General features: G+C 43.3%; 1 protein-coding gene across 1 annotated transcript; it reads left to right on the top strand.

The window, feature by feature from the left end:
* Window positions 1-17023: 17023 nt before the first annotated feature.
* LOC308286463 (uncharacterized protein) lies at window positions 17024-19749 on the top strand. The gene is made up of 5 exons (XM_080727495.1): window positions 17024-17095; window positions 17282-17371; window positions 17568-17657; window positions 17854-17946; window positions 18111-19749. Exons 1-4 carry the CDS (start codon window positions 17027-17029, stop codon window positions 17920-17922), a joined length of 318 nt encoding a protein of 105 aa, XP_080583621.1. The 5' UTR covers window positions 17024-17026; the 3' UTR covers window positions 17923-17946; window positions 18111-19749.
* Window positions 19750-23102: the final 3353 nt, after the last annotated feature.

The raw sequence follows: 23102 nt of genomic DNA, 5'->3' as shown, positions 1-23102 counted from the left end.
TAACAGCCACATATATGATCTGGGCAACCAATAATACATTTTTTTCAATTCTCTCATATCTTGAGAATATATTGGATTGATTTAGGCAGCCTGAATAGTCAACAAAAAGTCACCAAGTCCCATAATACCAAATATGTACTATACGCAGTTCTCAGGTTTCTGCTATAGGGATCCGTATATTCAAGCTGCCAGTCTGCAGTGGCTATCATGCCAAACTGTGAACTAGAGATGTGTAGCAAGTCAAAAAAACATATTAGGAATGGTCCATCTGTTCGATTGTCGGGGGTCGATTTTGGGGTCTTGGCTCATGGACTATATGTGTTTCATGTCCATGCCAGTGTGCCATGGTATTTGGCAGGGTGCCCTCATTTTCAGTGTAGCTGAGGTTACCGTTCTTTTGGGTTGAGATTGGCACATTTCCCTGGGGCAATCTGACCAGATCATGCATGTCACGTGTGCCTTCTTCTTTTTTTGTTTTTTACTCTCAAAAAAGCATCTGCAATGTAGTGCATTTTAAACTACAGTGCAGTGCACATCATGGGGTGATCACTGCTTGCTCCTTTGAATTGTTTTATTTTTATTTGTGTTTATTTTATTTTTATTTTGTTGCTGAGTGAGGTCAACAGACAAAGTGACATGAGTGAGATGAAAAAAAAACTGAGTGAAATGTGTCAATGTGAACCAGAGACATCGGTACAATACAGTGCAATCAAAAACATAATATTAAAACATTTAAACAAAGTAAATTGCAAAAGAACAGCAAATAATACATTTTATTACTTCATACTCTGCTCCATTTGAAAAGAATCACGTCACTAAATCTGACAGCTTTAGCTTGAGATACTTCAATGGTTTTCTATGGAAATAAGCGTAGTCTTTTCTAGGATCTCCTTTTAGTTGACCTTGTACCAGTGAACTGTACCGTCATGAAACTGTACTTTTTTCTATGCAAAGTTCTAATAAAGTCTTCAATCAATCAATCAATCTGTTTTTATGGAGGGACATTAGTCATGTCACAGTTCAGGTGTTTATGAAGTCTGGCACTGGCTTAAAATGGAATGACTTCCCTGTGGGGACACTACTGTCACTTAATCCTTGACTGGCCCTAACTCTCCTAACGTCGTTTCCATTCCTTCTACTCATCGCATTTCATTTCAGCATTACATTTCACCATGAGGGTTAGGGTTTAAAAAAAAAATTGTGTATCGTGTCTGGTCGAGGCCGAGCACTGCACTACCTGCTGCGGTGGGGAACGCGCGTGCCGAATTTGAAATAGGGAATGAATTCCCCACCCTTTAATGCAAACCCCATGAATGCCCCACCCTTTAATGCAAACCCCAATATACCTATTGTCATAGGACCCGTTTTGACCATCTGTTTGTCTTTGTCCACTTATGCCCATATATGAAGATCTCTGCACACACAGTACCGGTTGCGGAAAACTCTGATGTCAGACATCAGCTCCGCATACGGTCATTAATTTTATGCCCATATATGGAGAACGCACGTGCCGGTGGGACGAACGGTTCTCGAGATACGCGGATTAGATACATACATACACACTCAAAGAGATTTTTTGTTGACTCATGTGGCGTACGTGATGTCAGAGCCTTTTATGAAGTGATGTCACAATGAGTCAGCGCCTGCGCCGATTTCCTCCGGAACAGCCTGATGTCAACAATCAGCCCTGCATAAGGAGATTCTGAACGTTTCGCGCCGGTTCAGGAAAACCGCGCGTCGAGTTGGGTTGAGGCCCGGCACTGCACTCCGCGCCACGGCGGGGAACGCGCGTGCCGAATCTGAAGCCGGTGGGACGAACGGTTCTCGAGATACGCGGATTACAGACAGACAGACAGACAGACAGACAGACAGACAGACAGAGACTTCTCGCATTTATAGATAGATAATTATACATTTTGGAATATTGGTCAGTGGATCAGGAATGCAACAAAAACAAATTGTCCATGATTTTATAGGGTGAGCAATTGATTGCGACCGTCACGGAGCAGTTTACTATGAAAACCTCCACCGGCCGTCCGTCCGTCCGTCCGTCACACCTTTGTGACCATCAACAAACGTCACACCTTTGTTGATGTTTAAATCGAAGAGTCTTGGTCAAATACTTCTGTTGGTTTCTGCACTGATCATTTATACAATTCAGCTGTGTTTGCTCGTGTCATCATGATGAGGTCATAAATCAGCCATGCCCAAATATAGATTTTACGGGTTTACATGCTTACTCAGTTATTCGTTATGTGAAAGTCCTATGACGTCTATGATATCTGACATCATCATACATGCATTCCCTTTTATGCCCATAAATGGAGATCCCCTCTGTAGAACCAGCCACTGACATCACTGTAATGTCAGGGGAACCAAATCCCTTTTATGCCCATATATGGAGATCCCTGTGATGCCAGGGGAACCAAATCCCTTTTATGCCCATATATGGAGATATGGAGATCCCCGTGTTGCCAGGGTAACCAAATCCATTTTATGCCCATATATGGAGATCCCTGTGATGCCAGGGGAACCAAATCCCTTTTACGCCCATATATGGAGATCCCTTATGTCATCAATATTAAGCCCATATCTGTGAATATCTTTGGGTACCAGATGTCTCCATATATGGTTAAATGGTCCGATATACATCACTGGCCAGAAGACCAAGAAATGGTGCAACCTCGCCCTTTGCTTTTCTCCCTATAGGCATCTTACTGGTAGGTAGTTTAATGAGGAATGCAGTATGGTGGTAGGTAGGTAGTTATGGCCTTTGATGTAAGATTTTCACTTTCTAGGATAACTATATTTTGCTATTCCCAGATGATGCCCTTTTAGGGTACCCCTCATGCCCATATATGGAGATCCCCAGGCTTTACTAATTAACATAAGTTTTATGCCCATATATGGAGATCATTGTCCCAATGTCATCAGATATATGGGCATAAATGGACACAGGCAAACTAGATGGGCTGTATGAATATCCAGATGTGTGATGTAAGTGTTTTATTCCAAATGTGGCACCCCACAGACATATTTCCAGAAACAAAATCCCTTTCATGCCCATATATGGAGATTTCTGATGTCATCAATCCCAGGCCCTGTAAAAAACATGGTTGCTATGGTATGAGCAACTTATGTCTCCATATATGGAGATTCAACTTCAATGAGTAACCATGGCAAACTGTCAACTGCCCGTATGTCTTGATAATTGGTAAAACAAACTTTTGGCCTATTTGTGGAGATAAGCGACCAACGGTCGCTTATCTCCCGATTAGGGAGTCTTACTGGTAGAATATATGTGGGTGACCTACCTCTTTAAAGGGCCATTTATACGTATGCTTGATTTTGTGTACGTTTTGGGTGAGAAAGTACGCACTGAAGAGACACTTATTCATTCAGGCTTTTGGACAATAGCGTGTTTTGTTTCTGTTTTGTTAAGCGCCTTGGGTTTTTTGAAAGGCGCTATATAAATTCAATTTATTATTATTATTATTATTATTAAGTACGTACGGTAAATCCGTCGACATGCATAGTTCCTCTACGTTATTTATGTGCCGACCCACTCTCCACTCCAATTCTGCTCCCGTTGGTGGTTCTGCACACATGTGTAAAAACCGAAGCATTTAGCCAAAATATGTAGAACCACAGAATTGTTTGACCCGCCGTGATAACAGTCTCGACTGGTTCTGCTGTCTATCCCCCCCCTTCTGTATTGCCTTTACTGGAGGATTGATTTTGGGGTTTGGCTTGCAAAGTATCCTAATCCGTGATGATGTCACGGGTGTGACAGGTGGAAAGTCTGGTGACGTGAGGTTAAGTGACATTAGTATAGATTTAGGACATTATTACCAGTAAGACTCCCTAATCGATAAGCGACCGTTGGTCGCTTATCTCCACAAATATCACAACCTCCACCTCTCACGTCATACGGGCAGCCATAGTTACACCTGGAATGTTGAATCTCCATATATGGAGATAACCTACGCATCACACAAAGTCTGACCTCACCAGCCCATACTTGGGCATGGACGACTTATATCTCCATATACGGAGATGGCCATATATGGAGATACGATGACATCACAGAGTCCACAGCTGATGATGTGGCGTGATGTCATACAATACCTGGTTACTCATTGAAGTTGAATCTCCATATATGGAGATAACCTACGCATCACACTAAGTCTGACCTCACCAGCCCATATTTGGGCATGAGCAACTTATGTCTCCATATGTGGAGATATGATGACATCACACAGTCCTCAGCCGATGATGTGGCGTGATGATGTCATACAATACACAAACGAGCCCTACAGTATAAAGGGGCAATTCTTGCCAGGAAAGAAGCATTTCTTCGACTCAGACCTTATCGCCAGGGTTGGCTTATAGCTTATCATCACATCCAACCATCTCCAATACTCACAGCTTGTGTACAGGCGCCGCCCACATGTGTACACAAACCTTTGTTGCGACCGTCAGGGAGCAGTTTACTATGAAAACCTCCAGCGGCCGTCCGTCCGTCGGTCGGTCACACGTCACACGTCACACCTTTGCCCTGCTCATATCTCCGCATCAGTATATAGGGCTTGTTTGTTTATTGTATGACATCACGCCACATCATCAGCTGTGGACTCTGTGATGTCATCGTATCGCATCAGTATATAGGGCTTGTTTGTTTATTGTATATATGTCCATATATGGCCATCTCCGTATATGGAGATATAAGTCGTCCATGCCCAAGTATGGGCTGGTGAGGTCAGACTTTGTGTGATGCGTAGGCAGAAGCGGCGATTACGGTGGGCAGTGTGGGCAAGTGCCCAGAGGCGCCAAGCCACCGGGGGCGCCGAAGGCGCCCCCCGGTGTGCTGAGCGCCTCACAGTAAAATACATTTCTACTAATTACCCATCAACCCATGTGTCGGCAGTGTGTCAGGAGGGGAGACAACAACAAAACAAAATGAACAGAAAGAAAGCAAGTGGGGCGCAAAACAAGAGGAAGAAGGAAGAAAGGGCAAAAAAATTGGAATCATATCCAAAATTGACATCTTTTTTTACCGGTGGCGCTGCCGCAGCGGCCGCGCGCGCCAGCCCCGAGTCTAATGTTACCGGTACCAGTGACGGTCCGGCGGGTCCGCGATCCGGGGATGATGATTCAGATCATGGGGAAATGGAGCAGGATCCACAGCCACCTGCCGAGCCTGCCCAGGACGAAGTGGTGGTGGCTGGCTCTTCTGGAGCGCAAGCTGCTGGAACGCAGCAGCCCGAAGCCGTAAGTGAAAATGATGATGATGATGATGATGATCATGAAGTGATTGAGCCCATGGAGGGCGAGGGCGAAAAAGACAGTGACAGTGTGACAGAGACTGCAGAGGTCATTTTATCTCTATCTGATGACCCCGCATTGTGGCCAAAACGAATCACTGACTCTGTCAGGACAGAGCTCGTTAAAAGAGGCCCAGAGCAAATTATGGAATATAGTTTCCCACAAAATACTGAGTCCCCTCCTCGGCGATTTCACAAAAATTACTATTTCATTACACTCAATAATGGAGAACAAACAAAGAGAACGTGGCTAATGTACTCAAAATCTGAGGATAGGGTTTTCTGTTTTTGTTGCTTGCTTTTCGGGAAACGTGACATCACTCTGTCAAATGAGGGATATGATGGATGGAAACACGTCGGGGATATTCTAAAATCTCACGAGCAATCAAAAGCACACACCCGTTGTATGGAAGCGTGGCACACGCTCAAGATTGGCATGGCTGTGTGTGTGTGTGTGTGTGTGTGTGTGTGTGTGTGTGTGTGTGTGTGTGTGTGTGTGTGTGTGTGTGTGTGTGTGTGTGTGTGTGTGTGTGTGTGTGTCGCGGGGCGCTGTCCCCGGTGCGGCGGTGCTGAATGGAGCAGTGGAGAGATAGTCACTGCTTTCGTGTTGTTGTAATACTGTAAATAAATAGAACTGTAGCCTGCAGGCACTGATTCTTTTTTTTGTTTGTTTTTGTTTTGTAGCAATCATCGACAGTCTGTAAACCAAAGTTTGAGAATTGAGAAACAACAGTCAATAACCGAGAGAGAGAGAGGGAGAGATTGAAGCGAGCCAACTGCGTCGCATGAGAAGACCGACATCTTTATTATCGGACTTTCTTTATCCTCCCCATTTAGACACTTACTGTAGCTGTGAAGTATAAAGTGATGGTTATTTCATTTTGAAGTAAATGTGTTATTTCATTTTCAAACAGTATAGTCTCTCTGTGTTGTTATTTAACCTTTCAGAAGCCCATTTGGGGTATGTACAGACGGGGGGGGGGGGGGGGTGGACGGACATGGGGGGGGGGGGGGGGGGGGGGGGGGGGGGGGCATCATAGGTACACTGCCCAGAGCGTCAGAGCCTGTTCCCCCGGGCCTGTGCGTAGGTTATCTCCATATATGGAGATTCAACATTCCAGGCAATGCTCTCTTCCCTGGTGAGAATTGCCCCTTTATATAGGGCTTGTTTGTGTATTGTATGACATCACGCCACATCATCAGCTGTGGACTCTGTGATGTCATCGTATCTCCATATATGGCCATCTCCGTATATGGAGATATAAGTCGTCCATGCCCAAGTATGGGCTGGTGAGGTCAGACTTTGTGTGATGCGTAGGTTATCTCCATATATGGAGATTCAACATTCCAGGTGTAACTATGGCTACCCGTATGACGTGAGAGGTGGAGGTTGTGATATTTGTGGAGATAAGCGACCAACGGTCGCTTATCTCCCGATTAGGGAGTCTTACTGGTGTACGTTGCTGTGGAAACAGTCTGTCATACTGATGTCAGCAGTGTGATGTCATACTGATGCGGAGATATGAGCAGGGCAAAGGTGTGACGTGTGACGTGTGACCGACCGACCGACCGACCGACGGCCGGTGGAGGTTTTGATACTAAACTGCGACCTACGGTCGCAACAAAACATACATTAATCAATGTTACACTTTGTCTATTCACAAAATAGAAATCTGCTAGCTCACAACATGCCGCAATGCGTAGGTGCATTCTTTGTATTCTTGTATGCATTAGCCAAACTATCAAAGGCTTTTTTTTATAAGCCATACCAAATTGTGCATTTTATTATGACATCTGGTTGACAACAGAGGGAGCCAGAAGCCAGAGTGTAGAGTGTGGCAATGTTTTGCACTGTGAAAAGCCATCAATAATGTAGGCCAGTGGTTCTCAACCTTTTCAGGCCACGACCCCCAAAATAATCATATTTTAACTGGGGACCCCCCCCGGGAACCCCCCCCCCACACACACACACACACACACACACACACACACACACACACACACACACACACACACACACACACACACACACACACACACACACCCTGATGACCTCTAAGAGTTGAGGCATTACATTTTGTATAACACGGTTCTATTGTGAAAATAGCAGATCTACATGCTCACAACACCTTTATTAAGTATTGACAGTTTAGCTGGTTAAATATCTGAAAACCCACATTAACATGAATTCAAAATATACTGATGATCGTGCTGTCATATGGAATCTATGAACAGGTTGTGGGGGTCCCTGCTTCATCTCTCTCTCTCTCTCTCTCTCTCTCTCTCTCTCTCTCTCTCTCTCTCTCTCTCTCTCTCGCTCAACTAAGGGGTCCTTGGCCTGAAAAACGTTGAAGACCCCTGCACTATACAGTATATCATTGGCGTATTATTGTGTAATGCTCATCCACTCTGGCGGAATGCCTCAAGGTATATGCACATTGTTCATGAGCATGATTTAGCTGACATGGGGAGTGAGCATGCTGGATACATTGCTGAATAAGCTCCACGATCCACACACATACAGGCGGTAAACATTGCTGCCGTGAAATCAAAGTGCAGCCAGTCAGTGTACAGCGTGCCGAGGGTGGAAGGGAAGCATTCATGGCGAGATAAGCAGCTGATAATTGGCCATCATTGTCACAACATATAGGCCTTTACCCCCCATGCCCAACGGATTAGTTGCCTAGCAACACACATCAGTCTGTTGTCATGGCGTTTGCTTCTTTCCTCCGTTGCCCTCTGGATTGGTGCTCCCTCGCTAATGGTGGACGAGAGGGAGATGGAGACCGGAGGTGGGGAAGAGCGGACTTGACCCTGCGTGTGTCTGCTCTCTGTACCCTGAATAAGACCTGTGTTGTTGTCAGCCGACTCACTGTCAGGTGGAAACCTTGTATCTCCAAAACTGTTATTTTTAAATAAAATGTAATAAAAGAAAAGAACCTGTGTTTTCCGATGGATCCAATGATTATAGTTATTTACTCACACATTGGTATAAAATAGAAGATCTACAAGCTCTTGTTAAGCTTGCCGAAGAAGAGGAAGAGACAAGGGTGTCTCTACAGCATACCCTTCTTTTTCATCAACTCTAAAATAAATGGGACCATATTTTAACAAAACGCATATCATGGTGATTGAAAGAAGACTTTAAACTAGCGACTGGAATCATATCGTATTTATGTCAATGTTTATCAAGGTAATAAAATCAAGTGCAAAGTTCGGCAAAAACACATTCACTTGAATGGAGCATATTTCTTTTTGGTACCAACAGGGGGAAAAACAACGAAATTAGCGGCCAAATTCGAAGGAACGGTGCATCCTCATCCTCCAGGCCTTTAGCATGATTTGAGACACTGCACTTTCAAACCAATTTGACAAAATGATGTGTTTTTCTCACCCAACGGGTACTTTCAGGTTATTAGATAGGATCATATAGAAGTAGTCACACAAACACCCTCAGAAATGACTCCTGTTGGATCAGTAGAAACAACAAATATATATTAACTGCGTAGGCCTACACAGGGGAAATTACTGAGTGACTAACAATAAAGTAACTGTGCCAGCCACCAGCGACCACATATCAAAGTGGGTGTGTATTAAAGCAATAAGGCACAAGAGGCGAGTGGTTACCGGGGTAGTATACGCCGGCTGAGAGGCGTTGGGAAACACCAGGCGTTAGCCGAGTGTTTCCGACCCTCTCAGCCGGTGTATATTACCCCGGTTAAGAACCATATTCGATCCATACACATGTACATACACATACACATATTATTTTCATCCAGATTTAGCTGCTATGTGGGTGAACATCACATCAAAAACGCTAGCATAGCAACCTAAACTAACAGCCGAGTATGTGCCTGGAGAATAGAGGCGCTTTTCGCCTTTACAAGCCCCGCCCGGAGCCATTCAGTCACTGTCCTATGCATGCGGCCGGTGCTTAGAAACACCTGCACGGCAGGATTTTAGAGAAAATCAAACGCCCGCTTCTCTAGTTCAGCCTCACGGCACAGTGGAAAGAAATAACGCACCTGGCTTTGATATAAACTGATTCAAGGTGTGGGCTATAGTCTCATATACCATGGCAACCAGCCAATCAGAATCAAGGAATGGAACTAGCCGTTTTAGAAAGGAATATAGGTGGTTGAAATTGAATGCTTATGGTAAACTCGCCTGGGGAATGACATCCTAACTCTCATGTACATGTTTGTCTCATTGTCTCCACCAGGCCGAAGGCATGGCCGAGACTATATTTTGCACACTGTCCGTCCGTCCGTCTGTCTGTGAACAACTAATCTCCGGAACCGTTCGCTTGATCGCAGCAAAACTGTGCACACACACACGCCCTGAATGCCAGAGCAGAAGCTCTAGAGTCTAAACCCTAAACCAGGGTTCCCCAATAGGCGGCCCGCGGGCCATTCGCGGCCCGCGGGGGGCTACTGTCTGGCCCACACCAACCCCAGTAATAATGGTGGTATAAGAGCAGCAACAACACTAGTATAGCGTCGTTGTCGGGTGGAAATCTCGTATCTCCAAATTTGTACGTTCTTTTGCAAATCATACAAGGCTGTCGCACAAAAGTAGTGAAAACAGCAGATCTACACGCACACAACGCGGTGCGAGGCGTTGTGTGCTTGTAGATCGGCTGTTTTCACTAGTTTAAATAATTTTAAAAATTATAAATTCAAAACGATCGGTTTTGGACATACAAGATTTTCACCCGACAACGACGATATCTGAACTTTCACTGGAGTAGCAGGAACGCCACCGTCGCCCCTGCAATGTTGTGGCCCTCGGCTTGGTACCCTAGACATAATTCGGCCCTTGGGGAAAACGAATTGGGGAACCCTGCCCTAAACCTTTCAAATGGGCCTGATATAGCGCCAACCAGAAGCCTATCTTTGAACAACACAGATGTTGTCCAAACATCACGCAAGGGAACGGGAGAGAGCATCCAGTGGTAAGTTCTGCAGACCTCACCACCTTTCGGAGTGGTTGTATAGGTCCTGATTGGAGCTCTGCCCATACCATATATGGTCATGCCCGCTGCCAGGATGCTCTGAGTTGTCGTGAGTTAAAAGGATTTGGGGATCTATCTTGACACCTTCAATTCTTTCAACTGTCTCTAAAGTGGTACAGACGCTGCATGCCCGCTTGCCGCGGCCTCTGTGTGCATCCTCCGTCAAGTCAGGTCCTTGGTGTGCACGGTTCCTGGGGCGCGCAGTGATTTTCCGATGGACTTAAAGTCCGAGAGAGAGAGAAAGATATACATTTTCAAGCTCTCACTGGAACTATAAAATGCTGCTGTTAAACTATAGGAGTGGAGGGACAGACAGACCCACACACAGCTTTTTAATAATGTTTATACTATTGGAATCTGCTCCAAAATAATTAATTACATCACCAGCAAAAATCGCAAATCTAGGTATACCAATTAAAGGGATATTCCACTTTCAACAGGGAGCAGTGGTAGGGCCTCTCTCCACATACACACCCATTGTAACTTCAAACTCCATTTTAACCATGATAGATTCATTAAAAACACCCATTATTTTTTTCTGGAGACTCATTTCACCTTCCTAATACGTGAGCAGGCCGTGTTTTTTCGATAACTTTTTTCATTTATTTGTAATAATTATTTGGAAAAATGGAAAAAATGAAATACAAAAAAATAATTATTAAAAATAAATGAAAAATGTTATCGAAAAAACACGGCCTGCTCACATATTAGGAGGGTAGTATGAGACACCAGAAAAAAATAATGTGTGTTTTTAATGAATCTATCATGGTTAAAATGAAGTTTGAAGTTACAATGGGTGTGAGTGGGGAGAGGCCCTGGGCCTGGAGGGCCTGGTAACATTTACATCAAATATCTAAATATTCAATCAAGCTAATTAAAAACTGTTCAGGGTGTTCATAAAAGCCTGATTAGATGATAAAATTACCAAAAGTTTTTTTGAAAGTGAAATACCCCTTTAACTCCCCAAGTCCCCAGCGCACCGCAGCTGTTGACTCTTTGTCACTTTGCAATCAAAGCACAAACACAAACTTTGGACCGTAGAGTAGAATGAGGCTGCTCATGCTGGGCTGGAGGGAGAAGCAAGCAGCAGACAGACAGACAGACTGCTGCCGCTGAATGCACCCGTTCGCCTGGTGCGTGCACTGTGGGTCATCGTGACACTGACCACATGTGTGACTGTCGGGCTCCTTAAATCACCCATGGTAATTCTTAATTTGCTTATTTTACTTAAAAGCAACATTTTATTATAAAGCCTAAATATAAATATGATTAAGCCTGTGCATTCTCCATGTTTCCACCTCAAAATGCTGGATTATAATTCTGGACCGTCCGGACCTCTCTCGCTCGCTCGCGCTCTCTCTCTCTCTCTCTCTCTCTCTCTCTCTCTCTCTTTCTGGGACATCGGATTTCGGATCTCCGTGCCGTCGGATTTTCAGGCCATCGGCATATCGGTTCTTGAAGGGTGCCATGGCATTGGTCCGACATTTCATTGTTCCTACATCCCATTAGTCCGAATCTGGTGCATGTTAACCTGGTGAAAAATACTATGCCTAAACCTAAACCTAACCCTAACCTCAGTAAAACTATGCCTAAACCGTAACCCAAACCCTAACCCTAACCTAGGGTTGTTCGATTAATCGATTTTTAATCGTAACCCGGTTTTTTTCCTTTGGAAGATTTAAAAAAATGGAAATCGTAAAATCGATTTTCACTTTAATTAGGGAAATTCTTACTCATTGGAGCCTTGCACGCGCAAAAAGTACACAGCCCCGTCCTCCTAAAGCAGGACGACAAGGTCCGACACCAAATTAATACTACTTTCTATCTGATGTGTAATTTCTTTGATGCGCGTTTAGCGCACTACTGAGCAGAGTTCAGTTCACCACCGCACTGCGCTCACTCGCGATGGTTCAAGCAGCAAACAGAACAAAACGCTGCTGAGCTGGTAAACTTACTTACTTGTTGTAGTTTGAAAGAAGCTTATTAATTCTGTGTTACCCACCTACTGACTGTAGTCTACTCCTAGTCCTACTGTCCCTGTCACTGTGTTAATTTTGCGTCGGGAAGCGAAGCGCTTCGCCTCCGTTTACAATCAGTCAACATCTCCGTGCATGAGTGGTGCAGGGCAGGGGCGTAGCCAGGAATTACATTTTGGTAGGCGAAATGCCTACCAAAATGCCTCACCAGCCTCCAAGAGCTGGCTTGTTTTGGCTGTTTTGTCACTCACTATTGATAATGAAACACTAAGTAAGGACGCTAAGTTGTATGTGATTGTTGCACAACTAAAGTTATTATTATTAATACCCTTATTGTTTTATTGCATTTTGCTATTTGGCTATATAAAAAAAATCAAAAAATGAAACAATAATGAAAAAAAAAATCATTTCCTTGCATTTTTTAAATGAAAACAAAATAGTTGAAACAATGTATTATTCTTTTAACAAAAAATCGAAATCGAAATCGAAAATCGGGATTTCAGAGAAAATAATCGAGATTTTATTTTTTGGCCATATCGAACAACCCTACCCTAACCTCAGTAAAACTATGCCTAAACCTAACCCTAACCAAATTAGGACTAATGAGATGTAGGACTTACACACTGTAGGGCTCAAACCCAGGTCTGCCGTTTTACTGACCAGCCTAGTGGGGATAACGGTGTTAAAGGCAGAGCATAGCAGCCTGACATACTTCCCCGCATTGTTGTTGTCAAAGGTGCATGGGAGAGGGTGGCGTGCAGTACCTGGGAGATGCCGTTGTCGGGTGGCAGGCAAACCGCAACGGGTCGATGGAGCTTGGTAATCGACAACATTGTGTTTTGATATTTTGTTGTACCGTACACATATGTAGCATTGACTCCATATACCAGTGTTGTTTTTGACAGCAAATTTTCATTTAGTTTTAGTCATAGTCTTTTGAATAAAATGTATTTAGTCACCTGAAAAGTTTTAGTCAAATTTTAGTCGACTAAATATCGTAAGATTTTAGGCGACTAAATCTACAGTTGATTTAGTCAACTAAAATGTATTTTGGCAGGCCTTGATGACATTGTAATGGCTGCTTTTACACTTGGTTGCTATTTTCAGCACGCAACACCTGAGAGCAACCAAACATAAAATTAGTCCCTCCCTAAAGTCTAGTTTTTATTTTGTTGACGAAAATGTCAATATATTTAGTCTTATAGTTTTAGTCTTCACAGCTTACCTTTTTAGTTTTTATTTCGTTTTCGTCAGTGAAAAGAACGCAGTCGACAAACATTTTTCGTCATAGTTTTAGTCGTTTTAGTCAAAAATTAACACTGCAATATCGATATCTCTATATTGGTTTACAGAGAAATGTCCCACTCTCTCTCCTCCTACCAGTGTTGTAAAAAGTTCTCACATTTTAACCTTAAGTAGAAGTATCAATACAGCAATGTAGAATTACTCTGTTACAAGTAAAAGTCCAGAATTCAACATGTACTTGAGTAAAAGTATCAAAGTATTGGCATCAAAATGTACTTGAAGTACCAAAAGTAAAAGTACAAAATGTTTGAAAATAGCAGATCTACAAGCTCACAACGCGTCGCATCGCGACACGTTGTGAGCTTGTAGATCGGCTATTTTCAAATAGCCAAGATATAGAATAGGGCTAAAGAGGTTTATGTATGTTTTATAATATTATAATTTATATCTGCAAAGTAACTTAGTAACTAAAGTTTTAAAATAAATGTAGTGGAGTAAAAGTACAATATTTGGATCCCAGATTTAGTGGAGTAGAAGTAAAAGTATTGGAAATTGCAAATACTCAAGTAAAGTACAATTACCAAAAAATTGTACTTAAGTACAGTAATTAAGTAAATGTACTTAGTTACTTTACACCACTGCCTCCTACACTGTAAAAACGTTGCCATGTGTAGGCTGCTGTGTGTTGCCTCTCTGTCTCTCAGCTCTCTCTCTCCAGAAGTTAATCCTGATTATATACGCTGCCGAACTGGTGCAGAATGAGACCAGGGATAATGCCTTTTTACCCAGAAACATTTCCAAAAGCTCGCCTTTTGTTCCAGCATCTAATCATATTCTATTGCTTTGTGCTTTCACAGGCGTGCCATGATAGGTTTAATTAACAACTCACTGTGAAAAATATGATTCCACCCTTAATCAGCCGACTGTGACATTTTTTTTTGTGCAGAGAATTAGTGGAGCTGCCGAAGCACTGCATGGCGTATCAGTTTTGCTTTTTATTTGGGGCGAAAAAAATGGTTCAGTGGCAACTCCTCCCCTGTCCACAGCTGACAATGAAACGCCCCGGACCCCTCTTTCATGCAAACACATCCATTCAGACCAGGGGTTTCAGGGACCCCCAGGCATCCTTGATGGGGTTCCAAGGAGTCCCCACTCCCCACAGCTAATGGGATGATCATTTTACTTTAAATATCTATAGTATTGTACAAGTAAACGCAACTATAGAGAACATACTGTACACATTTATTTAGATTTCTTATGAACATTATATTCTTCCTGCTCCTTTTCATTTGTGGAATAAAAACGTTAATGAATTTAATCATGTAACTGTGACGCTGGCCCACGCACATTAACAGCCAGTGTTAAAACTGGTACCCTTGTCAACACCTTATTACTTCACTTGCTAATAAATAATTGTATTTACACCCTTTTTGCATTAAGTGTATTATTTAAGTATTACCATTAGCATGTTATAATTACAAGACTACAACGCCACCTCTGTTAAAGAGGAAAAAAAGGAAAGAGGTGCACTAAAATAGCGACACCTCGTAGGACACACAGGTTCGTAATTTCGGAGTATCAGAGCAATATAATATCGAGAGAATGGACCCGGACACCAAGTTAGAAAGTATGAACAAATCTTTATTTCTAAAATTACAGCGGCCTCTATCACGCCTTAAAAACAATGTTTAAAAGAAAAAAAGAAATAATAAACCCTACTTATCCTGATGGTACCACTAAGCTAAAAAACCTAAAAATAATAATAATAAAAGCTTTCCAACCACCCCCCTTTATAACATTCGCTCGAGCAGTTAAAGTGCTTTTACTTATAGCTAGCCCTCCCCGGCCTGTGACAGCCTTGACTTATAGGGGGAATATCGATAATAATAGTGAATATGGCAAGGAGACTAATAGGATATCTATATATAATAAGCAGAACAATTAAGCAGATATAGATAATAACGGATATAGTGGATAACGTCTACAGCAGGTATGGATGCACACAGTGGGACACAGTCACTCTCCGGCCCGTCTGCTTCTTCTGGTCCTCGTTCTGCGAACACAGAGAAGATGCCAGTATCTCTGTCGCTTCCAATATACTGCTCAATACTAGGTCGGTGGCTATAACAATAGTAGTGTACAGGAAACAAATACTCACAACGAGGCAGGCTTTATGGGCCTGCCGTTGCGAGTAAATCGCACAACACTACCAAAAGCCACTGTGGACCTCCTCTCGTCTGGTTCGCTCGCCTGGACCTCCTCTGCTGGCACCGCTTGGTCCCGAGGGCACTGGCTGACCCCACTGCGCTCCTGGGCACCCCGATCACGATCTGGAATCGCTGCACTGTAGAGTTCTAGTTTAGGTTCAGATAAGAGTTCATTTACTGTTCAGTTTCATTTGCTCAGAGGCTACACGGTTATCCGGCTCCACGAGCCTTAACTGTCCTGCTGTTCTGCCTCAACCTGCTCGCACGGAGCTCCACACCGTTCGTCCATCTCCCTTGCCGTTCAACCCTAGAGTGAGCTGCTCTCAGCTTAAGAGGGCCGCCCCTTCGCTCCGCCAGTCACCCATTGGCTGGCGATGACATCAGTGTCTCTGTATTGGCCACAGCGACCAACGAGCTAGCCTATCAGTCCATGTTCACAATCGTACACGTAGGCACAGGAGGAGGGTTCTTAAAGAAACACAGCATTATTATAGAACACACAAAGGAAATAATATAAAACAAATCATACAACACATGCTTTAAGGAGGAAATAATTAGGTTACAACAATTATTAAAGAAAACAAAAAAATGAAAAATAACGCTGGTTCTACCCCCTCACACTGGTTTCATGTGATGTGAAAGCATTAACCTCACCTGTTGGCTATGAGCTAATGAGATGAGCTGAACAACTCATTAGCTCTACCTCATAGCCAACAGCTGAATTCAATGCTGTCCTGACTAGGGTCACATGATCACATGAAATCTGCACATACACATACAACAGACCACTGAGATGAATGTCATTTAGACAGACATTTCAACTACTCTACTCACTATAGTGCTACTAGTCTAGGCTCATAACAGCAGTGGGATGAGGAGGTTAGTGACTATAGTGTAGTGGTGGGGAGGGGATTGATGGCTAACTTAAGTATAGTATTTGACATATGGTCATATTATAGTATATATATATATGTTTTTGTCATGCAGATCCAGATGAAGCGTCCTCCTCTCCTCCTTGTGCCACAGCAGCATCCAGTGTGCCACCACAGACAGATTCCTCAGGTTTGTGAATCCATAGATTTAGACAGACATTTCAAGTACTCTACTCACTAGTGCTACTAGTCTAGGCTCAGCAGTGGGATGAGGAGGTTAGTGACTATAGTGTAGTGGCGGGGAGAGGATTGATGGCTAACTTAAGTATAGTATTTGACATGTGGTGATATTATAGTATGTATATCTTTTTTTGTCATGCAGATCCAGATGAAGCGTCCTCCTCTCCTCCTTGTGCCACAGCAGCATCCAGTGTGCCACCACAGACAGATTCCTCAGGTTTGTGAATCCATAGATTTAGACAGACATTTCAACTACTCTACTCACTAGTGCTACTAGTCTAGGCTCATAACAGCAGTGGGATGAGGAGGTTAGTGACTAGTGGGGAGGGGATTGATGGCTAACTTAAGTATAGTATTTGACATTTGGTGATATTATAGTATATATATTGTTTTTATCATGCAGATCCTGATGAAGTGCTCTCCTCTCCTTAATCTCCTCCTTGTGCCGACACAGCAGCAGCATCCAGTGTGCCAGCACAGACAGATTCCTCAGGTTTGTGAATCCATAGATTTAGACAGACATTTCAACTACTCTACTCACTAGTGCTACTAGTCTAGGCTCATAACAGCAGTGGGATGAGGAGGTTAGTGACTATAGTGTAGTGGTGGGGAGGGGATTGATGGCTAACTTAAGTATAGTATTTGACATGTGGTGATATTGTAGTATATATATTGTTTTTATCATGCAGATCCTGATGAAGTGCTCTCCTCTCCTGAATCTCCTCCTTGTGCCGACACAGCAGCAGCATCCTGTGTGCCAGCACAGACAGATTCCCCAGGTTTGTGAATCCATAGATTTAGACAGACATTTCAACTACTCTACTCACTAGTGCTACTAGTCTAGGCTCATAACAGCAGTGGGATGAGGAGGTTAGTGACTATAGTGTAGTGGTGGGGAGGGGATTGATGGCTAACTTAAGTATAGTATTTGACATGTGGTGATATTATAGTATATATATTGTTTTTGTCATGCAGATCCTGATGAAGTGCTCTCCTCTCCTGAATCTCCTCCTTGTGCCGACACAGCAGCAGCATCCAGTGTGAAAGCACAGACAGATTCCTCCTCAGGTTTGTGAATCTATAGAGTATTCTGCATTTCTATATTGTGCAAGCAATGAGTGAGTTGGTGAGATAAGTGTCACTTGGACTCGCCAACTCCCAGCTACTATCAAAAATGAACAGTGGATAATTGTTTTAAGGTGTGAAGTAAATGTGTATTTTCTGTCACACAGATGAGCCAGGACGGCGTCAACGGGCATCGCAGCAAGGGACCTAGTGACCTAGGGACTCGGGACAGTGGCCCTAAACAACCCTATCGCAAACAGTACCCCCTCAGCAAGTTTGGCTCTCAGCGAAGAGGTTTCTGCTGGAAATGGTTTGAAGAGTTCCCTTGGCTGGAGTACTCTGTAGAAAAAAACTCTGCATTCTGTTTTCCATGTTGTGTGTTTGGGAGTCAGAAATATCGTGTAGACAGAGATTCACTCAGTACCGATGGGTATCAGAACTGGAGGAAGGCTAATTCAAGAGGCATGAGACCACTAACATCCATATAACATGTATGACTTGTTGGCAGGGGTTTAAAAACACAAAAAACAGGGGGATATTATTCAACAGCTGAAGATCACTAGTGCAGCAGAGATTGCAGAGAGACGCCAGTACCTGCATCGCGTTTTGGCAGCAACCACCTACTTGGCCAAACAAAGCATCCCATTCAGAGGTCATGATGAGACTGAGTCTAGCAAAAACCCAGGAAACTTCCTTGCGTTGATGAATCTCATCAAAAAATTTGACCCATTCCTGCAAAAATATTCTTCCCCAGCCAATGCCACATACCTGTCTCATTTGTCACAGAATGACATGATAGCCAGCATTTCACAGGAAATCCTAGAAACCATCACTGATGAAGTTAAGAAGTCAAAAATGTATTCTGTCATGGCAGACGAGGCCAGAGCCGGACACACAGAGCAGCTAGCTGTCTGTGTGCGTTATGTTGCACAACAGGCCGTGAAACTCAGTGAAACTGGTCCTGTGAAACTCACACCCACTGTGAGAGAATCATTTCTTGGCTACCAGAGCCTTCAAAAGTTTGATGCAGAATCCATCGTAGCTGCTATAGAGCAGACACTACAGTCTCACAACCTGGGGGGTTTAATGTGTGTTGCACAGACATATGATGGTGCTGCTGTCATGAGTGGGGCAACAGGGGGTGTTCAGGCGCGCTTTAGACAACTACACCCTGAAGCAATCTATGTCCACTGCTATGCACATGAGCTCAACCTCGTCCTGTGCTACACATGTAAAGCCATCCCTGAAGCTACCACATTCTTTGATCTACTTGAGTCCATGTACACGCTTTTCAGTAACTCCCTTGTGACCCACGACAAGTTCAAGGAGGTTCAGAAGCAACTTGGGTTACAGGCATCTGAACTTGTACTTGTACAGATGGGCATGCCAGGTGGAGTCTGTCAATGCTGTCAAGAAAAACCTTCCTACCATTTTAACTTGTCTCAGTACCATGGATGCATCCACAGCCCAAGGTATCCGTTCCAAGCTCTGCCAGCCAAAGACGATCTACATGTTGGTGATGTTTTCCAAACTCCTTGGTGTAACTGAAGGGCTACATGTGTACCTGCAGGGGGTGAATTTGGACTTGGGTAAAGCATACGACTACAAGACAGCAGTCCTTGAAACTTTGACAGAGCTCCGCACAGACTCTGCTGGTGAAGATCTGTACCAGGAGACCCTAACCATATGTAAGGCAAATGGCATTCCTCTCACTGATGGTCCCAGACAGCGGAAACAAAAAGAATATTCTGGTTTTGTGGTAGAGTCAGCCTGTGGGTCAGTCTCCAACCCGACCACCTCAGATGGTTTCCCACAGAAGATGTTTTATCCGTGCCTGGACAGGATGATAGGTGAGCTCACTAATCGATTCTCAGATGTGGGAGAAAAAATTATGTCTGGTATACAAGCCTGTTACTTCACTTGCTAATAAATAATTGTATTTACACCCTTTTTGCATTAAGTGTATTATTTAAGTATTACCATTAGCATGTTATAATTACAAGACTTCCGACAACGCCACCTCTGTTAAAGAGGAAAAAAAGGAAAGAGGTGCACTAAAATAGCGACACCTCGTAGGACACACAGGTTCGTAATTTCGGAGTATCAGAGCAATATAATATCGAGAGAATGGACCCGGACACCAAGTTAGAAAGTATGAACAAATCTTTATTTCTAAAATTACAGCGGCCTCTATCACGCCTTAAAAACAATGTTTAAAAGAAAAAAAGAAATAATAAACCCTACTTATCCTGATGGTACCACTAAGCTAAAAAACCTAAAAATAATAATAATAAAAGCTTTCCAACCACCCCCCTTTATAACATTCGCTCGAGCAGTTAAAGTGCTTTTACTTATAGCTAGCCCTCCCCGGCCTGTGACAGCCTTGACTTATAGGGGGAATATCGATAATAATAGTGAATATGGCAAGGAGACTAATAGGATATCTATATATAATAAGCAGAACAATTAAGCAGATATAGATAATAACGGATATAGTGGATAACGTCTACAGCAGGTATGGATGGACTTGTGACCCACGACAAGTTCAAGGAGGTTCAGAAGCAACTTGGGTTACAGGCATCTGAACTTGTACTTGTACAGATGGGCATGCCAGGTGGAGTCTGTCAATGCTGTCAAGAAAAACCTTCCTACCATTTTAACTTGTCTCAGTACCATGGATGCATCCACAGCCCAAGGTATCCGTTCCAAGCTCTGCCAGCCAAAGACGATCTACATGTTGGTGATGTTTTCCAAACTCCTTGGTGTAACTGAAGGGCTACATGTGTACCTGCAGGGGGTGAATTTGGACTTGGGTAAAGCATACGACTACAAGACAGCAGTCCTTGAAACTTTGACAGAGCTCCGCACAGACTCTGCTGGTGAAGATCTGTACCAGGAGACCCTAACCATATGTAAGGCAAATGGCATTCCTCTCACTGATGGTCCCAGACAGCGGAAACAAAAATAATATTCTGGTTTTGTGGTAGAGTCAGCCTGTGGGTCAGTCTCCAACCCGACCACCTCAGATGGTTTCCCACAGAAGATGTTTTATCCGTGCCTGGACAGGATGATAGGTGAGCTCACTAATCGATTCTCAGATGTGGGAGAAAAAATTATGTCTGGTATACAAGCCTGTAACCCATCTGCAAAACCTTTCTCTCTTACAACGATTTGCAAAGCCTTGCTTCCCATTACGGTACACAGGTGAAACCAGAAGAAATCTTGGTGGCGAAAAGGTACTTCAAAAAGAAGATGGAGGAAGGCTGTGTCATTGTTGACACAGCCACTGCACTCACACATTTGGATGAAGATATGTTTCCGACCCTGTATCCTGTCCTCAAAATCGCCCTTACCATACCAGTCAGCAGCTGCAGCTGTGAACGCTCCTTCAGTGCCTTGCGGCGGCTTCATACTTGGCTGAGGCGCACAATGTGCCAAGAAAGACTTAAAGTTGTACCATGTAACTTTTTTTATAAAACAAATCTTAAAATTGTCCTAACTGTTAAATCGCTAAAGTTTTAGAACACCCACTCCGTTATTTTCAGCTTCTGAAGCCTTCTCTTTATATGTTTTCTTCTTAGCAGTGACAGGGGCGGGATTTCGTGCCAAAATGACGTAATCTGCATCATCTGTATACGTTGTGTATACGTTGCCCAATCACATCGCCGATCATGCACACATGGTACACTACCGGCCAATCACAGCTTATCTGCTCTGGTCTCCAGGAAGCGCCTCCGCTTGGCTACAGTGTTTACCATGGTGAAGGATTTTAACCTCTTAATCCACAAATCCTGGCCAGAAAATTACGTTCTACCATGCGTTCTACCCCTCCACGGATTACTATCGGTCGCGGTGGTTTGCGGCGCCGCTCCGGTGGTCCGCGGCGGTGGTCCGCGACGACTCCGGCCGAAAAACGGCCGAAAAAAGCAATACCGCTACTGACCACTAGTTGAGCAACTTACACAGTATAGCTTTAATGACCTTGCCATCATATCTATTGAAAAGGAAAATCTGGATGCTATAAAACCTGACACAGTTATTGATAGATTTGCACACATGAAACCACGCAGGCACACCCTTGTGTTGCCACCACAAGTGAGAAAGACAGTCCCTGACCAAAACAACAATCCTGGCAAAGAGTGATGGTGGGGTGGGGGTTGAATTTTATTTTTTTGCTTTAGGGAGTCTATGTAGAGCAAAGGACAGTATTTTATGTTGTGTTTTATTTTGGCATCTATGCATTTTGACCTGGATGTTTATTTATTTTGATATGCACTTTACTTTGAGGTCCATATTTATTTTATGCTGCATTTGTGTATTACTTTGAGTTTTTCCAGATGTATTTATTTATTTTGATATGCACTTGACTTTACTTTGAGTTTGAGGTCCATATTTATTTTATGCTGTTTTTGTGGATTACTTTGAGTTTGTCCAAATGTATTTATTTTGACATGTGTTGAGTTTGATGTCGAGGACCAGATGTATTGTCACTTGAACTTGTTTATAGCTCAGGTCAGGACTCAAGATCTGTTGACCTCATGTGGCCAAACAATATTGTTTTTTGGGGCCAGGTGATTTCACCCTGCAATAGCAGACTAGATGACTAGTTGAGTAGAGTGTCTAGATCTGCACACTGTCTTTGCTCTGATAAAAAGGTTAATCTGTTACCTAAATCTGCTCTGACTGTCACTTTAAAGAAGGTAAATCTGTTGATTTATTTTCACAGACCTGAGACCTCCATCTTAAATTGTTGGAATAAAACCACAATTGTTCATTTACAACAGTGTGTCCATCCATCTTTTAACACGGGTTGTATGACCATTCTGTGCAGTCCATTAGCCGACTAGACTCCTATAAGCATAAATGTGAAAGCTGCTTAATCTGGGGTGCCTTTACTAAAGGCACCCCAGATTATGCACAGTATGCAGCTTTCATTTATGATTATAGGAGATAGATGGGAGCCATGAGTGGAGAATTGGTGTACATATGTGTAACAGTTGAGTTATGATTGAAATCCCACTAAATGGGGAAACTAAATTTCAACTCAATGTAGGCATGTTGGACAGTAGATGCTGTAGTTTCCCCATTTAGTGGCATAGTGGGCTTTAACCACAACATAGTGAACCATGTTAATATGTAAAATAAATCAAATAGTTTAT

Source organism: Nannobrachium achirus (assembly GCF_963921795.1).
Source record: "Nannobrachium achirus genome assembly, chromosome: 6".
NCBI lineage: Eukaryota > Metazoa > Chordata > Actinopteri > Myctophiformes > Myctophidae > Nannobrachium > Nannobrachium achirus.
This window is presented reverse-complemented; position numbering and strand designations above follow the sequence as displayed.